General features: G+C 39.7%; 1 protein-coding gene across 5 annotated transcripts in view; it reads right to left on the bottom strand.

The window, feature by feature from the left end:
* The window catches only part of RAPGEF4 (Rap guanine nucleotide exchange factor 4), a 154,068-nt gene that overhangs the window by 11,377 nt on the left and 117,676 nt on the right, over positions 1 to 25,015 (bottom strand). For 3 of the 5 annotated variants that reach the window (XM_027733595.2, XM_027733597.2, XM_027733599.2), the window contains 12 exons: positions 21,232 to 21,382; positions 19,847 to 19,935; positions 19,383 to 19,413; positions 19,063 to 19,141; positions 16,717 to 16,863; positions 15,422 to 15,519; positions 12,250 to 12,375; positions 11,639 to 11,817; positions 5,104 to 5,194; positions 2,773 to 2,823; positions 2,049 to 2,136; positions 1,648 to 1,712 (listed from right to left, as the gene is read on the bottom strand). In XM_027733595.2, the coding sequence (XP_027589396.1) occupies positions 1,648 to 1,712; positions 2,049 to 2,136; positions 2,773 to 2,823; positions 5,104 to 5,194; positions 11,639 to 11,817; positions 12,250 to 12,375; positions 15,422 to 15,519; positions 16,717 to 16,863; positions 19,063 to 19,141; positions 19,383 to 19,413; positions 19,847 to 19,935; positions 21,232 to 21,382 (1,195 nt within the window). Of the gene's footprint in view, positions 1 to 1,647; positions 1,713 to 2,048; positions 2,137 to 2,772; positions 2,824 to 5,103; positions 5,701 to 11,638; positions 11,818 to 12,249; positions 12,376 to 15,421; positions 15,520 to 16,716; positions 16,864 to 19,062; positions 19,142 to 19,382; positions 19,414 to 19,846; positions 19,936 to 21,231; positions 21,383 to 25,015 lie in introns of those variants that run through there. The other 2 variants (XM_027733596.2, XM_027733598.2) reach the window with 2 other exon arrangements.

Genomic DNA, 25,015 nt, shown 5'->3' with positions numbered 1-25,015 from the left:
AAGAAGAGCCTGAGGGACAGAGCTCTGAGGCCAGTGGACGTACCGGCTCTTCTGGCTCAGGAGGTGTAAATAGGCCAAGGGAGGTGGAGATGTTGGAGGCAGCCACAGAACCATGGCTATAGCAATGCAGCTGCCATCCCTTCTGGTTTGGAGGTGCTCCAACCAAGTCTGAGATCCCTTTGTGTTCCCCAAAGTACTTACTATCTACATTAATATATACATATTTATCTACCTAATTCTTTTCTGCAGGTAGAAGGCTCAAGGCCTTTGGAAGGAGATGGCAACACAGTCTGCATATGCAAAGTGAGGTCAGGCCCTTACTCAGGCATTAGTGCTGCCATTTACCCACAAAAAAGTCTCATCTTAGTAGAGGGGTATTTTCACCCTAGGACAGAGGCTGTCCTGGAGCTACAGATTAAAATCTAAGAGAATTCACTCAGAGTGATGACCACTTTTCTCCGAAGTTTTTTCAAGAGCTGAAAGTCCTCCTTTTTCCCCCTCTGCAGTTATCAGTACTCAGAGGGTCAGACAAACTCCTCCACGATGCAGTGGAAATAACCATAGAGTGGTTCTGGTTACTGTAGTACTAAGAACAAGCATATATGCCAGAGGAGATATGCTCTAGCATGGCTGCTGAATGGCTGAGACGAAACAGCCTCAAGTCGCACCAGGGGAGGTTTAGATTGGATGTGAGGAAAAATTTCATCACTGTAAGGGTGGTCAGGCATTGGAATAGGCATAGGAAGTGGTGAAATCACCATCTCTAGAAGTGTTCAAAGAGTGTGTGGATGTGGCACTTGGGGACATGGTTTACTAGTGAACACAGTGGTGCTGGGTTAATGATTGGACTTGATGATCTTGCAGGTCTTTTCCAACATTAGTGATTCTGTGATTCTACAATTTACTGCCAGAACAGTAAGTTGGGTTTTGTTTTCCTATGCAGATGCTCATAGCTGGGTTGGCTATCGTAGTTCTCAGATGCAGGTGTCATTAATGAGGAACATGGCCTTGGCAACCACTGCTGAGGAACTTGAGTTTCAGCTGAGATTTCTGTGGTGGCAAGTTGCCTGCCTGCAGTTTTTGACAACAGTGTTTGAAATGATGACAGCTTATGTGTAGGATTTAAAATCAAATTTGAGCATAATCTAACCTTTTATCATTGATTCTCCTTTCCAATATGAAAGCAATCAAGTCACAGATGTCTCCTTTCACTTGTTAAAGGAAAGAAGAAAATAAGATGTTGTGCACATTCTATTTAATGCTTCCTTCATTCTCTGAGAAGCAATGCAGAACTATCCCAACCCGAGGCAGTTCAGTTTTGTTTGAAGGAACAGCAGTTAAAATCACAGGTTGGTCCCAAACTGGCTGTTAAAAAGTGTCTGACAGCTTTGCTTCCTGTCACTGCTGCTATCTCCCCTAGGAAACACTTTGGCTGTGCATGGCTCAGTGGGCAGTTCCTTCTCCACCTCTGTGAGGTTTTCCAAAACCCAGAGGTCCCAGGCGCTTTGCACAACACAGACTATTTTTGCCAGCTCTTGCTCCTGCCTTCACTTTCTCCAGCCCTGGAAGTCATTGTTGAGAAGTTCACAGTTGAAGAGGTGAATAGGGAGGTCTTTTAAAGTTTTCTTTCAAATATGTTATACATACCATTTTTTCAAAATTTACTAGATTGTCAGTGAATGTCTTGTTTCCCTCATGAGTAAACGTCATGTCTGTATAGAAATAAAAGACACATAAAAGCCCATTACTGAATTGTGGCCATACAAACCAGCAGAACATTTTATCTATCCCTTACAGAAATCACAGCAGCTGTAAAAGTAAAACATTTAGGTTTTAATTTGCAGCATTTCTAAGACTAATAAAATCAAGGCATGATATTCAGATGTATGAAAGCAGTTTTTCTTGTCTCTGTGTCATGCTTTTTATAATGGAAAAAGATCATACCTCACACTGAGATTGATTTTTGCTTTTTCTTGCTGCTACTCTTATCCTTCAAATATTTGACAAATAGCTTTCAAGTTAATAATTCTGGTAACTTCCAAGCTTACCTTTTATAAGTAGTGGCATGAAAGGAATTATTGGAGGGTCCAATTTAGCTACAGTTAGTCTGTAGGCCCTGTGGTTTCTCGATGGATCCTTATGGAAAAAAGAGAAATCAAATAATTACTAATATGTATTATTATATGTATTGAGACACTGTATGCATTCATTTAGGTGTCATGGCATTTATTAAAATAATTATTTTTTCCTGTGCCTTTAAAAGTGTATCTGCAAATTCAGACACCTTTCATCCTTCTCCCAGACTGCTTACATGATGAGAATGCAGTCACTAAACACAAACATTTTTTCATGCCAAATAGCGAGGTAAGATATGATTACAAAAACATCCTTCATAAAAGAAACCAAACATTTTTCTTCCCTCCTTGCAGCTGCAGATCCAGTTTTGCATATGTAACACTAAAATGTATTGCCTGGAAAAATCCAGGTTGAAAAATAGAAATTCCCATATGTACTATCAGAAAACATGTGATAAAGCTTTCCTGAGTTCCCAGATTAACTTTGAGTGGCACATAAGTTCTCTTAGAGTAGGTTCCTAAGAGTATAATTTATTAGTCATACATACTTGTTTTAGCAGCTCTAAAAAGGGATCATAAACTTCTTAAAGTCAAACAAGGACACATAAAATGTTCTGAATCAAGGAATTCAAATCAGTTACTCAGAAACTGAATTATCTCAGATTGTGCATAGGATAAGGGATCTATTGCTATTCACCATTAAGCTTTCAAACTCTGCATAGATCTTCTTGAACTTGCTTGGAAGTTTCTGTTAATAAAAACAAAAATAGCAAACCTTAATTAAATCTGATTAGTGTGGTAATTTTACTGTAAATGCTAGTTCCTTCTACAACGCCCTAAGTCAGGAAAGTGCACTTTTTTGCCAGATATTTCTAACAATGTGCTAATCTAAAATACAACATGTTTCCTAGCAACCAGATTATAAATAGAGACGGGACCAGCCATGAAACCTGGATCCTGATTTAAATCCTGACTTGAATTTACTCCTTTGGGATGTTTAGATTCAGATTTTTGTTTGGCTCACATCACAATCACTGAATTCAGAATGTAAGTGGAAGTTCAAGTGAATGGTTTCAGGACATTCCTGATTATAGCCTATCTGAAAGCATAGTTTACACATAGCTTGTGTAGGGGCAGCTCAGCTTAATTATTCATACCTATGATGAATTGCCCTTGCAAACATTCATATCCATGCCTGGGCATTTCCAGGAGGTTTTTCTGATCATGATGATGTATCTCCAACTATTGCTTAAAATCTTGACATGCCCAGCAGCAAAGGGCCTCTACCACTTTCTGGGGTATAAATTAATGAATATTTTTTCAGTCCACAATACCTACACAAATAAAACATGGCCAGTTGATGATGCAATGATTGAGATGAAATGGGCTTTACTAAATACTTTTTTCCCCCCTCATGCATGTTATGTCATACAGATTAAATAACTTCACTATAAAGACTAAAAGGTATGTTATAAATTAGTTTCAGACATCACAGTGATTTTTTAGGTACACTCAGAATATGTCAACTTTCTAGTTTTAACAAGAAATTTCTCTGCATTTGCTGAATTAATTAGACTACCACTGGAAGTGGATAACATTAAAAATCAATAGAGACTTTTTAGTGCAGAAATTATTTTTTGCAATACTTTCTACATTTGGAGTGTGTACCCTAGCAAGCTATTTACACTGTGCCACAGCAAGGGCCTAATTTTTAATGATGTGTGTCAACAACTGTGTGCCTAGTTTGCATATGCATGCAGATTAGGTATTTGTGAAATAAGTGGTATAATTGGACATTTGCACCTGCAAATATCTAATTTGTGCATGCAACTAATGCAAATGCATGATAATATAGCAAAAATCAGGTCTCAATGTGTTTGTTTTTAAGTCTATTCTGTATATTTTTCTGGCTAAAAATCAAATTGCAGAAATTCTCTTGATAAGCCGACTGCTCTACAGAAGTGAAGTGTGATAACATTTCCCTGATCTCAAGTTAATACCCCACACTTACAAGTGATCTGTGCTCCCCTCAGCTCAGACCCAGTGCCCATTTCAGATTGCTGTATGTAGTATATATATTCAATTCCTTCTTTTCTCTTCATGCTACTGTACTGTTTCAGCTCTCCCAAATCCTCTCAGTGGCCACAAATGAAGGGTCATTATTTTAAGAAACTGAAAATCTTTGCCTATAGCACCGATTGTATATGCCCCTTGCAACATGTACTTTTGAAATTAGGGCTGGTGACCTCTCGGACGTGTTAGTCTGATCTCCTGTTTCAGAGCACATTTGTAAAGGTGTTCAAATTTTGGTCTCAGTTCCACTATAACATAGTCATGCTAATTATTTTGAATTTCTAATGAACAGAATACATGCACATTCAAATCTGCACTGCTTTTGACAACCAGTATGTTCTCAGGGGTTACATGTGTTTACTACCTCACCCTACTGGACACTGCACCCCTTTTATATACTGATATACAAAAGAGCAAAGCCACAGAAAAAGGTGGAAGCTCTGAGAATGAAGAGCACCTCTGACAGTAAGCAGGGAAATGCATGTCAGAGAGAAAAGCAGAACTGGTTAAGACAGTTAAATGTGGGTTAAACCCACACTTTAACAGAGCAACAGAGTCCCTATGGAGATCAGAAAATAATATGTATAAACAGAGGATGAATTTTAGAGAATTATCCATGGAGTGATCTCACTGAACCACCAGTAAAGGCACACAGAGGATGGGCTGATCTCAGAGGTTAGCTGGCTAACTTGCTCATCCTGTTGGACAGTTTAGCTCATCCATTGAAGTCACTGTTGTCACTCTTGTTAACTGCTTGTGACTATTCAGCACATCTTATGGGTACGGTGTACTGCCTTACTATTAAAAATTGCCAGCCTTAACTAAAGACTTACGGTCAGGAGCTGAATTAGTAGATCTAATTTTATCAACAATAAAGACCCAATTCACAGTTTTCCTAACTAAAAGCATAAATTCCTGTCAAGTTCCTTGGAACTGGATTTTAGCTAAGACTTACCTCCCATGTTAATGAGAGACGGCTCACAGCAACATTACTTAGTCCCATAATAATAGCAAAAAAGGAATTCAGATTTTTGTATTCTTTACAGCTGAAATACAAAGGGCAAGGTTTTAAGTTGTATACATCAGTCAGAGCAGTACATATGACAATCTTAAGAGAGCTGCAGCCAGGCATCTAGCTTAGATGTGACTTAATTTGGGCAGCTCTGGCTAGCATGTCTGCAGACACCTCTTCTCCAATGTGCTAGTACTTCACCACACTCTGGAGGCTCATTTCCCTTCCCTCCTAAAACGACCTTCTACTTTCACTTCATTGGGTGCCAGATTCTGGAAGGACTCCTAGTTTTTTAAGCAATTCCCCACCCAGAAACACAGTACTGAAACTGGGCTCAGTTCAGTCCCAAGGGATACCAGAAACAGTGGAAGCAAGTAGTTTACAACCTCATTTGCTGCAGAATTTCCTGACAGGTTCTGAACAGCTACTGAAGGCTGGAAGTTCTCCCTAGATGATCTTCATTGCAGTTTTCAGGGTTACTGAGTCTTTTTAAAGGGAGAAGACCAGTTGTCTAGAGATGTCCCATGCCAGTGACCTGTCCTGCAGTACAGAGTTTCTATTACTTACAGATTCTCAATTCTTTAGTATGTTTCAGGCAAAAAACTGCCATTTGTTACCAGCATCATTAAAGAGATCCTGGGCACTAGGAGCTCTGGGTCACACTTCACCTCTGATGCAAAGAAGGACTTTTGCTACCAGTCAGGAAAAACTGGAACATGTAACAGTATTATGGAAGATCCAATAAGCCACATGCAGGAGTAGGCACAGGAACAGTCGACACAGCTGCTCAGCTGGAACTGCATCAGGTGGCTCATTGACCCAATGGGAAGGGAAGAGAGAGAGAGAGAACAAAAGCCTATACTTCATAAATCTGCGTTTCACTAGATTCTCACAAATGATTCGCTATTTTTCTCAACTGATTTGCCAACATCCAATTTCAGCACCTCAGTTTCTGCTGCTTCTGATGTGAGTGGTGTTCCTTAGGCATTGGTATTGGGACTGTTGGGGTTTAACATCTTTGTCGGTGACATGGACAGTGCGACTGAGGGCACCCTCAGCAAGGTTCCTGATGACACCAAGCTGTGTGGTGTGGTCAATATGGTGGAGGGAGGTTTCAGAGGCGGAACTGTGTTTGAACATCATGAAGTTCAACAAGGTCAAGTGCAAGGTCCTGCACCTGGGTCAGGGCAATCCCAAGCATAAATAACAGGCTGGATGGAGAATGGATTGAGAGCATCCCTGGGGAGAAGGGTTTGGGGTTTTTGGTTGACAAGAACCTCTATCTGACTTTGCAGTATGTGCTTGTACCCCAAAAGCCAACTGTGTCCTGGGCTGCATCAAAAGCAGTGTGGCCAGCAGGCTGAGGGAGGTGAATCTCCACCTCTACTCCACTCTTGTGAAACCCCACCTGGAGTGCTGTGACCAGTTCTGGGGCCTCCAACATAAGAAGTACATGGATCTGCTGGAGTGAGTACAAAGGAGGGCCATGAAAATCATGAGAGGGCCAGAGCACCTCTGCTATGAAGAAAGGCTGAAAGAGCTGGGGTTGTTCAGCTTGGAGAAGAGAAGGCTCCAGGGAGACCTTAGAGCACCTGCCAGTATACCTAAAGGGGGCCTAAAATAAAGCTGGAGAGCATCTTTGGACAAAGGCATGTAGTGACAGAACAAGGGCTAATGGCTTTAAACTGAAAGATGGCAGGTTTAGATTAGGAAAAAATTCTTTACTATGACATGGTGAGACGCTGGAACAGGTTGCCCAGAGTTCTGGATGCCCCATTCCTGGAATTGCTCAAGGCCAGGCTGGATGAGGCTTTGAGCAACCTGGTCTAGTGGTAGGTGTCCCTGCCCTTGGCAGGGGTGTTGGAACTAGATGATCTTTAAGGTCGCTTCCAACCCAAACTATTCTATGATTTACCAAGAAAACTTTAATAAGATTCTAACTATGATTCTCAGACAGATTTTTTCATTCATCCTGAAGCTCTTAGCTCCTCTGAGGTATCCTTAGCTTCAGATGAAATTAATACAATCATCATCACATCCTACTGTCCAACTCCATAACTGCCACATCATGCTAATCTCTATCATCCATCATCCACATCATTCTCTACTTTCTGTCCCTCCATTTCACCAGACTTGATGTATTGAGTGGGTGAGTCCTTTAGATCTGGGCCTTACTTGTGTCTGCACTGTGTGAACACTGAGCATGTGAATAAATGACCTCTCCCATCTGACGGTCTGTCTGTTGGGAGACTACTGCCCCCTCAGATCTTCTGGCAGAGCTTCTCATACAATTCTCCCACATCAGATTAGGGACAGTGAGCAAGGTTAGCAAGGACAAATCAAAACGCTAAAGCTACACCAACTTGTTCTGACTCCAGCAGGTCAGGGAGTGCCTCATTAGTGGATCTGAGGGGAAATAAAGATGAAAGGCAGCCAGGATAGGCTATCAGTGATAGCCTCTTCCCTAGGCACAACTAAACCCATAAAGGGATATCTGTGCACAGTCCATGACAGGATTAGGAGTAAATTGTGGCACAGTAAAAATAATTAGTACCATGCAGCACTAGTGCTCAAACAATGTAGGCAGCTGCAACTGTATCTGCAATATTTAATTTGAATCTCTCTTCATTTTAAAAAGGAAATGTTTTGCTAAATACCTCGTTAAACAATGCAATTTGACAAAGTCCCAGTTAAAATCCATCTAGATGTGTGACATTCTACACTAGAAATTCTGCAAATTCTACAAGCTCTACACTAAATAGTTCAGTTTCAGATAGAGGACCCCTGTAAGGTAGTAGAAACAGTGCTGCATGGCTCCACTGCATATATACTGCATGTAAAATGTCAGAAAGTGGATCTTCTAAAGCACCACAATGTGCTCAGAACAGAGGTCGCTCTGTTTCCAAAATGGATTGTACTGGAAAAATCTTCCTGTTGTTATGAGTAGTGAACACACACACACACACACACACATACATACTCTCTTGTCTCCAATACAAAAACATATGTGTGGTTAGAATCTCTCGGTACTTACACGAGCACATTCATCTTGGCATTTTCTCTATAAACACACACACACTTCAAAAATTTCTTATAGGCTCATTGGGCTTATAACATATGCATGTGTACGGGAAGAATGATTTTCAAAAACTGAATGAAAGTGTCTGAGTACAGTGACACACAAAAAGGCTTCTAAATAGCCTGTGCATATATCTGCAAAGAGGAAATATACACAAACTGGGTTTGTGGATATCCATAAGAGTATGTGCAAGCACATCCCAGAAGGCCTTTCTAATGCAATTAATATAGGAAGAACTCACTGTTGGAAATATAGTTCACTTTTCCCTTTTGTTTGAAAATTTAATCCTACAATAGCTGGAGAAAAGAGATGAACCTGGCAACCTCTGCATCCTTTTCCAGCAGATGCAAAAGCGACTCTGGCTCCTGGAACTGAAAGCACGTGTCCACAGCACTTGGAGCCAGCATTTGGCCTTGCCTGCACAGACTGGGAGCACACATCACAGGGTGAGTGGGGTGGCAGACACAAAATGACGTGCCTCCTGCGATGGCATCTGAGCCCCAAGCCACAGAACTGAAACAGGGTTCTCAGTAGCAGTTATCTTTGAAAATTGGTACATGTGAGGCATCTTGTTACCACTAGCTATGCCTAAGATTAATAGTGCAGCATTGAGCTGTTCTCTGCAGACACTTTTCTAATGAGTCTAGTACTTCTAGGTAGGGTAAAGTTCTCATTAGGTCTCAAGGATCTTCACAGGCAAAACTTCCTCAAAGATACTGCTTCAAGGCCTGGGCTTTTTCTCCCCTCTAACTTCGGTGCACTTTGTGTTTGTTTTAGTGCATGCTGTAGCACCCGTTACCATGGCAGCACTGCACAGAGGGCAGCAGCCTGGCAAAACTTCCCAGCGCCTTTCCAGCGGCTGCAATTAAACCTGCCCTCTTGGTTTGTACAGAGGAAAATCTTGTGCTTCAGATTTCTCTGCTTTTAGGACACAAAGAGGACTCAGCAGAGCAGACTGCTTTTAGCTATTTATTTTTAGCATTGTAGTGATACCAGAAACATGGAAGTAAACAGGAGGTTGTCAGGCTGTTGTAAATAGCACAGGATTAAACCCATGACTCTGAAAAACCCATGGGCTAGGGCCGTTTATTAAGGAGGTATTTAACTGTAATTTTTAGGATACTTTGATTTCAAGCGTTCATGGAAATTACTACTGTATCTTAATGACCACATTTCAACATTTTCCCCACTTCATGCCTGAGTTTAGGAAAGACCCCGACGCATCTGTGTGTGGGTGCCACTGCCCTCTCCTGGGCGCAGCCCGCCAGGCCAGCGGCTGCCTTCCCACTCCTGCACTGTGCAGTGAGATAATGGAATATGCGATATATGTATTTTTAGAAACTAAAGAGGTAAATTCTGTTCTCTTCTAATTATAAACTTGATCCTGCATGCCCACCACTAGATTTTGAAAGTCTTCAGCTTTGACCAATTGTAATCCAACATGAGGGCCCAAAGGAGCTCCCAGAAGGAAGCTAGTACTTGCAGAGCAGGGCATCCCAGAGGAAGGAGCCACCCAGTTTCAGTGTGAACACAGACTTCAGCTATGTGCAATTACTAACTGGGAGGAGGGTGGCACCACAGCTGTAATAGTAATCTCTTCATTTACACAAGTCCATTTAATGATGCAAAAAAGTTAAAACTTATGGTTTAACTGCAAGTAACAACATGCCTGTTGGGTAAAACTGCCTAAAGGCTTCTAGTCACAATGCCCAAAGCCATGGACAAACACTGCACACCTCAGCAAACTGTTCAGACAGCAATGAACACAATAAATACACCACAAACTGGAAAGATAGGGAAACACTGATAAAAATTAGTAGCTATGCAGAGCATGGACATGCCCCTGGCTCCCTCTGAAGTCAGTCACTGCCTTTAAGGAGTCAAGGCTGACATGTCTGGCATGAAGGCTCCAAGTGGCTTACGTTTGAATAGGAATAAAAGAAGATAGCAAGAATGGCCTGCTATCTAACCTAAGACCCAGCAGTAAGTAAAAAATTAGGACATTTATATTCCTGCATTTTAAAACAAAAGTACTTGAAAAAAAATCACAGAGGAACCTCTAGAAATCATCTAGTCCAACTCCTCTGCCAAGGCAGGGTCACCTAGAGCAGATTACTTAGGAATGCGTCCAGGTGGGTTTTGAGTATGTCCAGAGAGGGAGACTCCACATTGTTCTTGGGCAGCCTATTCCAGTGCTCTGCCACCCTCAATGTAAAGAAGTTCTTCCTCATGTTGAGGTGGAACTTCTTGTGTTTTAGTTTATGGCCACTGCTCCTTGCCCTGTCACTGGACACCACTGAAATGAGTCTGGCACCATCCTCTTGGCACCTGCCTTTGACATATTTGAATGCATTGATGAGATTCCCTCTCAGTCTTCTGTTTTCTGGACTAAACAGGCCCAGCTCTTGCAGTCTCTCTTTATAAGAGAGATGATCCACATCCCTAATTATCTTTGTGACCTTTGCTGGACCCTCTCCAGCAGCTCCTTGTCTTTCTTGTACTGAGGAGCCCAGAACTGGACACAGTACTCCAGATGTGGCCTCACTAGGGTTGAGTAGAGAGGGAGGATCACCTCCTTCTGGTGACCTGCTGGCCACTCTCTTCCTTATGCACCCCAGGATACCACTGGCCCTCCTGGCTGCAAGGGCACACTGCTGGTTCATGGCCAACTTGTCACCCACCAATACTCCCAGGTCCTCCTCCACAAAGCTGATCTCTAGTAGGTCAGCCCCCCAACCTGTGCTGGTACTTGGGGTTATTCCTCCCCAGGTGCAGGACCCTGGGGAGTTGCCTTTGTTGAACCTCATTAGGTTTCTCTCTGCCCCACTCTCCAGCTTATCAAAAGCCCCACTGAATGGCAGCACAGCCTTCAGGTGTATCAGACACTCCCCCCAGTTTTGTATTGTGAGCGAACTTGCTGCAAATCCCAAGCAGACTGAAAGTAACACGAGCATCATCATCTCTTTGCTCTCTCCTCTTGCCTTCCCCCACCCGGGGCAATTCTGAGAATGGTTTTCCTGAGCAGCACCAGAAGTAATTCTGTTTTCAGGAAAATTAAGGCTCGATTTTGTTAATACTTACTAATTTCCATATTAATAATTGCTAATGTATGTAAGGGTAAATGAAGGATTCGTCATGACAAACTGAAATATATTTACTCAGAAATTTGATGTGAAAACATGGCCCTAAGAAATCACAGATCAAGGAGCAATGGAGAGCAGCACAGGAAAGAAGAATATATATTAACAAGGTTCTATACAGCCCTGTAAGAAAATGGACAGAATTAGGAAATAGAAAATCTTTCAACCTCTATTGTGTGTGGCTGTCTGAAAATAGAAAATAAAAACATACTGACCATACTGAAACTCACTTCCAGCTCACATATGACTGTATACTTACTGGGCTGCTATCTTAATATACTTCTTTAACAGCTGAACACGCTTGCTGAGTTGAGAGCAAAGACAAATCTCGGTGACCACCCAGAACTGAATTTCATTAAATCTTCTTAAAAACAAGTCCAGATTTGCTGTGGTCTTTTTAAAATTGTGCCTTCCAAAAGTGTGATAGATCAATTCCAGCTAGAAAAGAGAAAACAGTTTGGAATTTTTTTTTCTAATCTTTTGGACAGAGGAAAGAGGCTAAGAATGACCAGGTTAGTATCTAGCCTGAAACTTGCTCTGCAGTTTACATTTATTGCTGCAGAGATGACAAGGATTCAGGTTACAAATCCAGTAGACAATAGCTGAGGCATAGTAAAAGCATAACTACAGATGCCTTATACCTTAAAACATACAAAAGTAATTCAATGAGCAGCACATGTCCAGAACTTTATTTTTGTATTTTGCTTATAGAATTAAGAATGTCTTATACTTTTGAAACCTGTAGGTGGTTTTATTGTAGGATTTTTGAAAATCAAGCTTAGAAAAAGTTTTGGAAATAATGCACAAATCTACAATGTACAACTAAACATCTTCTAGAAGATTCTAACCTGAATAGATAGATCCTCATACCTCATGCACACAGTTGAAGAGTTCCCAGTCATAAATTGTCATCTGATGTGCTAAGTCTTTGGAACTCATCAGTTCAAATGTTCCTACTGTACCAGTAGATGGTCCTTCTTGTTCTGGTAATGGTGCCTGCAAACAGAAAAATGGTATAAAAATATTTTAGAAATGCTAAAGTGCATGATTGGTGCTTTCCTTTCACTATGTTTCTAACTCTTTTTTTTTTCAGTGTCCTCACTTTTCTAAGCATGTTTCTAATAGTAAAACTGAAATTCACAGTAAAACTGAAATTTGCTTTTAACCACAGGTAGGTATTAGGAAATGAAAAGCCCTGTGTAAAATCAGTATTCAATACGTACAGGATAGTCAGGAAAATTCCGAAAGCTCTTCAGGGGCACCATAAGAAATATAAACCAGGCCGTTCTCAGTGTGCTATTTTTAACACTGTTCTAAAAATTGAATCTAGAAATAAATGCTTCAATACACGTTGTGCTAACTAAAGCATGTGTATTTGTTTAGGATCTTTCCACAAAACTTTTGTTATGTTTCCTTATCATGTATGCAAATAACTAGGCCACAAAGCACAAGGAAAATAATTTTACATATTCCTGATTCTAATGATGGGAATTATTACATCTTCCATTCTTCAAAAAACTGCAATGCTTGCAAGGTGATCTGATCATTTACAAAATAAACCTCGTACTTTCTCTTTGACAGTATAGGGAGGCACCATTTGTGACTGTAAAAATCCTGGCTACGCCAATTAAAATGGTATGCACACAGTCTTATGAGAAAGAATCAAGTATAAAACATTTTTGAAAGACACTTCCATAGCAGCTAATAAATGAGACGTGACCTACAGTTTTGCATACAAGTAAATCTTACATTAAACAGAGATTTAAAACGTGGCTTGAGGTCAAGTCAGATTTGAAACAGTCTGTTGTACATATTAGGTTCAAAGTGTTTGAACCAGCGCTGCTAAAATACTAACAAATACTAACAATCCTAACAAATTCGAACGTGTAACATCAGTACAGCTGCCTGTGAACTCGCAGGTCAGCTGTTCTGTTCCCAGGAGAGGGCAGCAGAGTTCACTGACAAGTTTCCCAGTTTCTCATCGCCTCTTTGTTAAACAGATAATGATGGAGCACGGAATTGTCAACAGACTCCTTCCTGAGTACAAACTCAATGGAGTCCGCAACATTAACAGACCATATTTACACACTGCAATATAAAAAATGAGCTTACTAAATGAATTCTCTTTTACATAAGATTAATATATTAGCAATAGAAAAAGGACTGACTGGATTAATACATCAAATCACTTTCTCAGTAACACACAGTATGTAGGAGCTGTATTCCTGTATGCATTCTTGCTTTGTGCTCTAGGGAAAACTTTTCTTTCAAATATCAGCATAATACAAACTAATTAAAAACTACTAAACCAAATAAAAGCATTATTACCTTAAAAGCTTCATCCACAATTTTTTTAAAAAGTGTATATAAGAAAAGTATCCTCTAATAAAAAAAACAGGACAGCCATCAATCTTATAAAAGCCTGCAGATTGCTCTGAATTGGGATTTGCACAAACACAAAATTTCTTTAGTTTATGACAACGTATGAAATAAAAGCACAGCAGTTTTGTGTAGAAAATCCTAATTTGTGGAAATCTGTGGAAAGAGAATTGCCCAGAGATTGAAAGAGGGCTTTTTTCCCCTATTTGGAGACAAACACAACATAGCTGTTACCATAACAAACACGTATTTTCCAGGACTAGGAAAGAAGCACTTAGATGCAAACTCACAGCATATTTGAAAATTCATCTAACCCAGAACAATTTTCACATGAGAATTGCCAAATGTAATGTGAATAAATGTTCATGCACAGGCAGCAGCCAGAAATTGGAATGTGAAAGGATTAAACTGGGAGACAGATAAGGTTGTAACATTTTTCTATTTGTTTATACCTCTTTGAAAAAATGCAGCTGACAAGGGGATATATTCTGCTATGCAGTGCTGAGAACCATTTTTAAGGTGCTGAATGTACCTCTCTAATTCCTACTGGTCAGTCTAGTTGATGAAAACGAGCACGTTGCAGGCCTGTACCGAGCTTCCTGCAGCATTTTGAGGACTTGATCCATGGTAAATGGCACAGGGAAAAGGCACAGAAAGCCATGACAATTTGCTGCCAGAGCTATGTGTACACAGACAATGCAGAGCCATATGTAAGTGCCCAGTGCAGCTGTACTGATGCAACACCCCTGCTTTACAGTAGCATTGCCCCATGAGGGTGTCTACTTGGCAGGATTAATTAACCTTAAGGGAACACCAGAATTAAATAAACTGAACAAGAGGTATCTCTGCATGGAACTACATATGCTGGATGTGCATTCCTTGGTTACTAAATTGAAAGCAGCAGCAAAGCATAGATTTTACCATATCTATAAAAGAAATCAGGCATACATACTAAGTGGCTTGTTAAAAGCATACAGGAGGTTGAAACAAGGCTAGGAGTAATAGAGTTCATGCTGACATGACTTGGCAATGACATTTGTTTTTAATGAAATAAAAGGAACAAAAAGTACAGTCAAATCAAACTCTATAAAAGCAGACCCCATGCAGACTGTTAGAATGGCTGTATAAACTGTAAGTACTTATGAGCAATTCTACCTAAGAAAAAATAGACTTTCTACCGGGAATATTTTCTGTGATCCTACTTAGAATCAAAATCTGAGATTTTGACACAGTATTTTGTGGGGATGAGAAATAAAAGATTTTAAGGAATTTACTGTTGGAATCAAATCTCCATAATGCTTTAACTGGTAACACCTATCTTTGAGAATATATCCCTATGGCTTTGAGGAGATAATTCTGGAATGAGGAATTGCTGCATGTCTTAGTGACAATATTCTACTCTTCCTAAATGCTCAGTCTGACCGATTGAGAGTACTGGGATCAAGTGCTGTTATGTGGATCAGATGGATGGATTTCTGGTCTATTTTAGGAAATCGTAATATTAGCTTGTTTTAGTTTCAGAGCTCATCCCATAGCACTGTGACAAGTCCTTTGTTGTGAAGGTTTCCACTAGTTATTACTTAAAGCACTGATAATCCCAAAAAGGCCAAGTGTCCAAATGAACTGCAGCACTGACCTTCCTGAGAACTGCATACATACATACCAATGAATCGAACTGATCCCGGGGGCAAGCGAACAGCCGGCCATTAACACTGAGAGTGGTAAACACTGAAACATCATGAGGTTTGAGCACAACCTTTTCTGTAAAAATTAAACAAATTATTATTTATTATTATATATATATGTAGAATTTACAGCAGGACTCGTCCAACAACAGCACAGATCACCCTCCTGGGAACAAATTTTTCTCAGTAACCCAATGTCCAGGATACAAGACAGATGACAACAAGGTCCTCTTTATTGAAGAAATGTGATGATAAACTCAGCCCAAACCAGTCTCCTAGAAAACTAGAATCCCAGTCCCAAACTGTACAGACAGCTCAAGAAGCCTATGATGCCATCTCTAGAAACTACCTACAAAAATTCAGTCATAATTAGGGACTCCATTCATTCTTTGCTGAACTGTAAGCATTTGGAGAGCTGTTCTTAATAGAAATTGCTTTGGAAGATAGTAAATTCATAAGGAGGTGATAAAATGCATTACAGCAGTTCTAAAAGGGCATCACATCACAGGTAAAGAAAAGACAATGAAGTAACTTACAAAATAGTTTCTTTCAGCATGTGATGGCTGTCAGCAAATCTGAAAATAAAAAATTGCTGCAACTGCAAAAAGAAAAGCTGCCTGGTGTTAGTTCTCAGGAAGTGAGCTGTTTTTGGCAGGCACCACTGTTTGCAAAAATGCCTTCCAACACAGCTCTCATTACCTCTGTGTGTCTCCACACAGTCATACTCAACCAAAGCACTTGAACATCACCAATGCTCCAGAAGAATTCACCTTGCAGCTACTCTTAACATTTTCACAGCCTATTAGTGGGGTCTGACTCCTGACCCTCAGCGAACATGAGGTCAGTGAGTTTGGCACTAAGCTGCTCTGTAGTGCCTCGCATGGGCAGAGCAGCCAGAATGGTAATGACCACTACCAGAATGTCTGCACTGCAGTGTTTTCTGAGGTTGTTGATTCCTAAGTCTAGCCTGAGATTATCCATACTTACCTCCTATTCCTGTTGTTTAAAAACTCTTACAAGTCTAACAGTGAAGGAAAATTGGGGTAGCTCTGCTCTGTAGCATGTTTACACAAGCTTCTCCATTTTCCTGTCTCCCATGTGAGCTCCAGCCTGTGCCCGCAGTAGAGGAAGGACTTGCCTCTAAGACAGAACTTGTGTACTAGCTGAACATGCACATGGGTATAAAAGCCTTGACAGAATTAGTCTTTCAATCCCTCCCAATATTCTGCTTCACCATAACTGAGAAGTGTTTAAGATGATGCAAATACAGTACCTCCTCCTGAACTCATCTTCACTATGATGAGGCCTTCTCCAGAACCCAGCTTGTCTGCTACTGCGCTGATCACTTCCTTCACAGAGGAAGACACTGGCACCCGGATAGTGGTATAGGTTTGGTCTATGCAGTACACCTTAAACAGAACTAAAGAAAAGAAGATTGCATGGAGTATTCCACGTGTAAAAACCACAGATTTACTGTACCAAATTACTTTCACTTCAGTAACCACTCCTCACAAATGAAACAAAGCATCAATAAATCACTACAGTTTTGATAGCTCCCCATTTCACAGATGTTCTACAATTTCTAATATAGAAATCTCTGATTTCTCAGAACTTTTAATAAACCATGTTTTAATAAACTAGTGTTTCACTACTGAAGTGCTGGAGGGAAGGGATGCCATCCAGAAAGGACCTTGACAGGCTTGAGAGGTGGGTCTGTGCAAACCTCATGAAGCCTAACAAGTGCAAGGTCCTGCACCTGGGTTGGGGCAATGCCAAGCACAAACATAGGCAGGAAAAGAACGGATTGAGAACAGCCCTGAGGAGAAGGGCTTGGGGGTGCTGGTTCACAAGAAGCTCTACAAGATCCGGCAATGTGCACTGACAGCCCAGAAAGCCAACTGTGTCCTGGGTTGCATTAAAAGCAGAGTGGCCAGCAGGCTGAGGAAGGTGATTCCCCCTGCTTGTGAGACCCTTCCTGGAGTTCTGCATCCAGCCCTGGGGTCCCCAGCATAAGAAGGATGTGGACCTGCTGGAGTGAGTCCAGAAGAGGCCACAAAGATGACAAGAGGGCTGGAGCACCTCCCCTATGAAGAGAAGCTGAGAGAATGGAATGGGATTTTGGACAACCCAAACCATTCTATGATTCATTATTTACGGATGTTACATTATTTATGGATACTAATTTAATCAGACACTTTGTTATGTTCCAGACATTATGTTATTTTAAATCAACACTTCTTTTCAAGAGTCAGTAAAACTGGCTGCAAACTCTCTTACTTAAAGGAAAATAATTTTCATATTTACAAAACAGAGTTGAAAATAGTCTTGGTTACAACCAGAACTTAAATCAAACTGTGTTGCAACCTGTTTTTTGCAAGCAAGTATGTAATTGCTGAATCAAGAATATGGTAGACGATGAAGAATAATACCACAGAGCAATAAGTATACACTTGTGTGTACAGATCAAATTGGCTCACAGAGTAATACATAAACCCAGGCCTCTGGCTGCCTAGAAATCAGTATGATAGTACATTAGCCTGCAAAAAGTAAGGCAGCCCAAAGTGACATCAATTGAAGACAGAAGAAGCAAAATACTCCTTCAGCTTAGCTGTCAAGCCAAGTCAAGCAGCCTTGAGGGTTACATATCCATGGATTTTCAGTGTTCAGTGCGCTGCCTGCCCTGCGAATGAGAAAGGTGCAGCCATGAAAGGAGCAGTTACTGCCTGTCTGGACAGATACAAGAAGTAGTATTTCCCTGGTAGCAGGAACTGTTTTCCTCTTTGTAGGCCTAGAAGAAACACTGATAAGGACAAGAGAGGCTGCATGCCTGACAGGATGTCTGTTGTTCATATGTAGTTAGTTCCAGCTTTTGACACGGCTCTTCCATCGATCTGGTTTATGCCACCAGCTTTCTAAGCTACGTGACCTTGCATTTTGTTGCCTTGTTTTTATTGTTGTTCATTAGGAAGAGCTATCCTTTAATATCAAATACCTTGAAACAGAAGCTGGTTTAGGTGAAGATGCACCAAAGCAACCATTGAAAGTACCTTTTCAATAATCTGAAAATTATATTCTTATACGCTGCTGTAAATTTTACCTTAATCTCTTCAGAGAATCAAACATTAGCAATAGGACAAATCAGTAGATTTTGTTTTCTAGGCTGTGTGCCTAGATTCTATGATTGTATGATCTGTGTCATGATTATCTGCTCCAGTCCTATCTTGCAAAGCAACAGCTGTACATGTTAGCTCAAGCTATGGTGGGGAGACAGAGGCTCAAACATGACCTTCAGCACCACTATTTATTGCATTGCCATTACCTGCAGTAGACTGTCTGTACTGGTTCTTACCTGTTTTGTTTGTTCCTTATTTTAAAGGTTTTTACATCTTCCTCTGAGGAAGCACAGTGTTTGATAGCACAAGTAACTAAGGGAAAAGACCAGGAGCACCTCAAATCAACAATGGAGAATATTGGGCTAGCAAAAGTAAAAAGGGTTTGCTTCAGGCCAGGCTTCAAAACTGTAGGTAGGTACTTTTATTTATTTTTAGACCACGTTTTTGAGAGACAAAGTTACACAAATCTCAGTGGCTCAAGAAAACTTTGCAGAGAAGGAACTCACCTTCATCGCTGCCCCTGATAGGCTGGCGCTTCTGTGCCCTGTCATCACTTGTGTTGAACAGCTGCAGGAGAACTTTGTGCTGAAAATGAATCATCAAGATTCACATCAGTGCAAAAAGAAACATTATGTGGTATACACGAATTACAATAGAGCTCCTATCAATGGCAGGAAAAAAGAGAAGCAATGCAAAATTTGACAATGTTAAAAGCTATTTCCTCAATGTGTTTTTTTAATATATCCATAATTACTAAAGAGAAGATGCTTATGAATTTGCTGTGCTTAATACTCTACTTTAGAAGTGAGCAAATAAATTATCTTACCTTCTTTTGTGGTGCTTTAGGTTCTTCAGAACTATAAAAAGGTAAAGCATAGAATATATCATTAAATATTACCTGTAAGACTTTGTGTACAAAATCACCCACAGAACATGGTCCACTTGTCAAACTAAAATATCAACATATTTATATATGAAAAGACTAGATGATACCATAGTTAATCTATGACCAAGGAAGAAAAAATATTATACAAAGTCCATGTAAGCATGAAATAAACTTCTGTCTACCTCTCCGTGAGAATCTGCTGTTTGCAAGACTGATGTGGAAGAGAGAGGGCCACAGACATTAATCCAAACAAGCCTGCATGCAAACATTCAGTCTTGTATGACTGAGAGCCATTCATACAATGGTTTTTTAATAGACATAACCAATAAATTTTGTTAAATTTTGTTCATCAGTTTACTGTGAAAAAGGGCAGGGAGGGGGAAAGAAGCAAAAACTGTGCTTACACTTGCTTTACAATTTTCTCTAGCTCTGGAAGTTGCTCCTTTAGTGCTGCAATCATTCTAGTATCATCTGATACAGATACATAAAATTCCTGTAAATGATACAGAATAGTCTTTAAATAACTATAGGGGTAAATGAGCAGTACTCAGGAGAGAGGATTATGAGATGACATCTGATAGCTTAATGATTATAAAGAATGATAATCTGCATAGAGGAACACATGCTGGGCCCAACCCTCTATTACTTCTACTTGTTTATCTCCAGCTGATTTAAAGCAAGAGTTAGATATGCAGAAGGGAAGCCTGATGAGGCTCCTTAGCACACTCTGTAACCACTGACTACTTGTGCAAAAACTGCATTTTCAGACTGTCAAGGATAAAGGCTATAAAATTCACAAATAATCTGCCACAATAGGGTTTTTTATTCACTGCTGTTGTAGTCTTCAGTGGTTCATTTGCTGTTGAGTCATTGACTCTCAGCTACTCTAGTCTGCTGCAATATCACCCTCTCTTAAACCCTACTCAAAACTCTTCCTGATACATCTACATAAAAAGGAGGATCCCAAAGAAGGATCCACATGCTTGCAACTAGTGCTTGTTCTTTAACTTTTAACTTCTGGCCTAATGAAAGACTATGTTGTCTCCAAAGCTTGAAAAGCTTTCCCACGTGGGCTCGTGGGATGCCTGCCATTCTTAAGGTCCCTCCCTATTCCCCTCTGCTAATTCTTATCTTAGATTCAGTTTTAGGCTCTTTGGGGCAAGAACTCAAGAACTTTCATTCAGCCACTACCATATGGGATTGTGTGCCATAACTCGATATATAATAATAATGGTAATCATGATGACTTAATGTGACTTTGGCAGTACATCTTGTCTTAGAAATCCAAGGATATGGCACCTACCACAAAGAACTTACAAGGGTCTGAAGACAAAGATCTTAAATTCCAATAGCTGTAGTACAGCTTTCTTTCAAATGGAAAGGATTTTTGGTTTTGTAGAGTGACAACCCTGCAGCTCCTTCCTGGCACACCTCAGGCAGGCACAAACAGCCCTCCAGTCCAACCTGTAGTGCTCCATAACTATTCACAAGTAAATACTAAAAAAAGCAAATTCATCTACTGCTATAAAGCAATCTACCCCTGCAGTGCTTTCAAAGGGGTCTGCAACAGTATTTTCAGAGGTCCAGAGGCTTGAACAATGGTTCAAGCATGTTGTGTTCCATTTACTGTCGGCAGCCAAAACCGAGAAAACAGAGTTATCAGTTTGCACTTTGAAATGACCTATTTCTCTTCACTTTGTGACAGAATTCTGCAGACTGGGAACAGGCTTTCAGCTTATCTTGCCTGGCAGGTACTTTTCAGTACAGTGATACGACTATTCCTTTATACCTCCAAAAAGGCCATTGCTGCTTCATCTTCTTGTAGTAAATCTCCATATAAAGCAGCCCACTGCAGAACCAGCCGAATGACTCGCCTTTTATTGTTGAGGGCATAATCCATTTTCTCCTGCTCTGTACCCTGAGAAGGCTGGGCATGATAGGTGCCATGGTGTCAAGGAAAATATTTAGTGATTGAAAATATCAAAACCAGTATGAATTCACAAACAACTGACTTCCAACAAATCACTTTCAGGGTGTTCCAACATAACTTTCCAATATATACTTTTAAATTATGATATTCACTAGCACACTGATTTGCAAATCTTTCACGTTCATAATAAAAATTAAAAAGACAGTGAATTCTCTAAAGAGCACAGGAATGATCACAGTCCCACCACAGAGGTGGTTGCTGTAGGGGAGCAGAACAGAAATGACACTTGGAACCACAGAGAAGAGGATTAACCATGGAGACTGAAGAAGGATATATCTCCTTGTTCCTCTTTGCAAACAGTTGAAGAAAAAGAAAACTTGGTGTTTATTAACAATTTCAGTTTTTCATTTTTGATGAAGACTACTGTAATGAACTACCAGTGTTATTTCTTTTATTTTTACAAGTTATTGTAACTCAAGGTGAACCTCAGTCCCATTATGGAAGAGGGACCTGGAAGCTTACAAGCAAAATTGACTATAGAGACATAAGGTAAAATAATAAATTCTGTAGTACCCTCATTGTTATGAGGAAATTAGATGTTTCTACTACAAGAAATAAAGCGTATTTAGGACACACTATTTTGGGAAAGTTATTTTGTGATGAACAATAAGAAAAAAGGGGAAACATTTCATTGACCTTTTTAATGATAAAGTATCAACATTACAAAAATAGGCAAATAGCTAAAAGGCCAAAAGTAACATTTACTGAAAGAAGAAACCAAGAAAAAATAAAGGCACAATGGGCAATAAACTGAGATAATTTGAGCCTTTAACCTCTGTGAAAATGAAGAATCCCTAGCAGAAACAGGATATGACAATCTGTGTCTACTTCTCACTGATCAGAGGATAACAATATATATTTAAACTGTTTCCCAATAAACTGATAGCTGAATGTGAAGTAAGCACAGAATGAGTGCAACTGCATCTTCAACTTGGTTTCCCAGACATCAGAATTCTGATTCTGGATTCTTATGAATAATACTATTCCCGATTACACAGAAACACATAAAATACTGACACTCATTCACAGCAAAGTCCAGCATCCTTTCAAGGTGCACCTTCAGTTGCTCTAACAAAATATTTTGAAATATTAATTAGAAAATAAAAATATTAACAAAGAATCCAAATTATATAAGATATTTATTTTAACCTTTTCATTTAGAAGCATTTATCTAACAAATACTACTAATAAAATATAATGGGGAAAAGTATGTATTAACTCACACTTTCCAAATGATCCTGCTGCCCAAAACCCCTGGAAGGATTTGACATGCTACCAGAGTTACTGGGGCACTCATTTGACTGACAAACTTTCAGAAATCTGCATTTTACTTTCATTTGAAAAGGTTTAAAATGACTAGAGAACTGAACATATCAGTACAATTATGGCAATAAGTCAAAAGGTCCTAAGAAGTAAATAATATGTTGTAAGTTATGTGCTCTAATGCCCTGGGGAGCAAGTTTAATATTCTACTGAGTAATTTTTCTCATGCCATATTTACCTTTCAAATGCTATAATTATTTAATGTATTTTTACTTTCTTATTAACTGACTCACCACAGGCACTGGTATTTTTCTGTATTTTTACTACTTATTTATATTGATTTTTATTAACATTATCATGGGGAAAGTCAATGAAGGGTTGTCACATTTTTATGGGACCAACAGGATGCCGCTTCACTGCAGACTGCAATCAGAAATAAACTATCATGTATACTTGCAACAAGTGTCAGATAATTGCAAAATATTTATCAACACCAACATGTTTAGAGTTCAATATATATATACTTCTAATTATCTCCAACAGATGCTAAGAAATGGAAGCAATTCTGAAATCTGTTCTCCCCTTTGTAGGAAAACAACTATATCAGGGGCTGTGCGAGATCAGCACCCATTACTACAGTAGAATGCAAACTATTTTGCTGGCATGATGGTAAAGGAGGTTCACAAAACACTCATATAGAAGCATGCTAAAGAACTATCATCTCCAGAGAGCAAAAGAGGAGTTTATATTTCGTAAGTATTTAGATAGTGGTCCTTTAAAGATGCACACCTGCACACATGCTCACAAACTTGCACTAACCCAAGTTCACTTCTGTAGGTGCTGCTCTATTTCAAGTTTTCTTTTGGGCTTTGTCCTGCCTCCCTCTGACAAACTGTAGCTCTGAGAACTTGTCCATTTCCATCTCTGTAAAGAAGAGAGGGAAACAGGGGCCTTGGTCCAACACACAGGACTGATCCAGGATGGGGGAGCATGCCCTTTGTTTCCCTATAAAAAAGAAGTACGTGATTTTTTAATATTGCAGGACCCATGTACTTTAATGACTGAAAAAGACTAGTGTGCCAAAGGACATCAATAATGTTACTGAGACAAAATGGTGCACCTGTCCATTCCTTTCAGGATTAAAATAACTTACAGACAACAAAATGCTGCTATAAAGGAAGTGAAACTCCAAATAGTTCATACCCTGTACTGTGCTTGAAAGCACTACAGTGGTGTAGCTCTACTCACAGTTGCATGCTTCCAGCTATTGTGAGTGTAAGAAAATAGACCTGTTTTGATTCAAAATTGGGAGCTGAAGCAAAAAGTTGCCAAACAAATCACCTTTCTTCTCCTTCTTTTTCTGTTTTAATTTCCTCATTGAGCATAATTCATCTCTCCTTAGTCTCATAGCACCAGCAAACATTTTTGTGGAGTGATTTTGCTCAAAAAAGATGAGCTTTGTTAGGAACCTTTCAACTCTAACAATAAATTTCAATGGTACAATCAACAAAGCACAGTTAGTTTTTCCATATTCAGAACAGACCAAATAAACAATAATTCGGCTCTAGGAAAAGCTGACACTAAAGCAGCAGGATACCAGTGACTTCCAGCTCTCCTCCTCTTTGAAAAGAATTAGCACGATGCCTGCCATGATCCACTTAAGACCATGGTCTTAGCCTCCTCTCCAGAATAGATTTCATCACAAATGAATATTTAAGTGTCACTATCACTTTGATTTTCAGAAACACTTTTCCCCTATAAGCAAGAAGGTATATTTTTCTTACGGGTCTGATTTTCCCAGTTATTGGATATCAGATGTATACTATTATAATTGAGGCTAGACAAGTCTGAATATCAAATGGACTGACTGAAAAATATGACTAGATAAATCATGGAAAAAACCCCCAAAACCATTAAAAGTGCTGCCCTTTCTTCCCCTCTCAAAGCTGTCAGCAACAGCATTTTATAATACCTTTGATATCCAAAACAATGTGATCTTGGAAAATGTGTTTCAAGTATACGAACAATTTTCTGCAGACCAGTTTCATGGGTCCAAAGGTTTTAAAAACAATTACTGTTCCTGCTAGGAAGAACACAAATGGATTCTCAAGCTTGCCAGACAAGGACACGATGCTCTATTTTGTGGTTTCAGGGGGTGAGCTCTCCCAGGTGTCACTCGCCCTGCTGAGCTTCAAGGAAAGCACACTTTCACACCAATGTGATTCTAAACAAATAAATAGGGAATTGAAGTTATTATGCCCCTGTCAGAATTCTATAAAACACAAAATATTATATGTTTATTTAATGCTCCAGTCACTTG

Source organism: Pipra filicauda, unplaced genomic scaffold (assembly GCF_003945595.2).
Source record: "Pipra filicauda isolate LSUMZ 115617 unplaced genomic scaffold, ASM394559v2 scaffold5_size6683894_pilon, whole genome shotgun sequence".
Lineage (NCBI taxonomy): Eukaryota > Metazoa > Chordata > Aves > Passeriformes > Pipridae > Pipra > Pipra filicauda.
The sequence above is the reverse complement of the archived record's forward strand: the minus strand, read 5'-3'. Positions and strand labels throughout refer to the sequence as shown.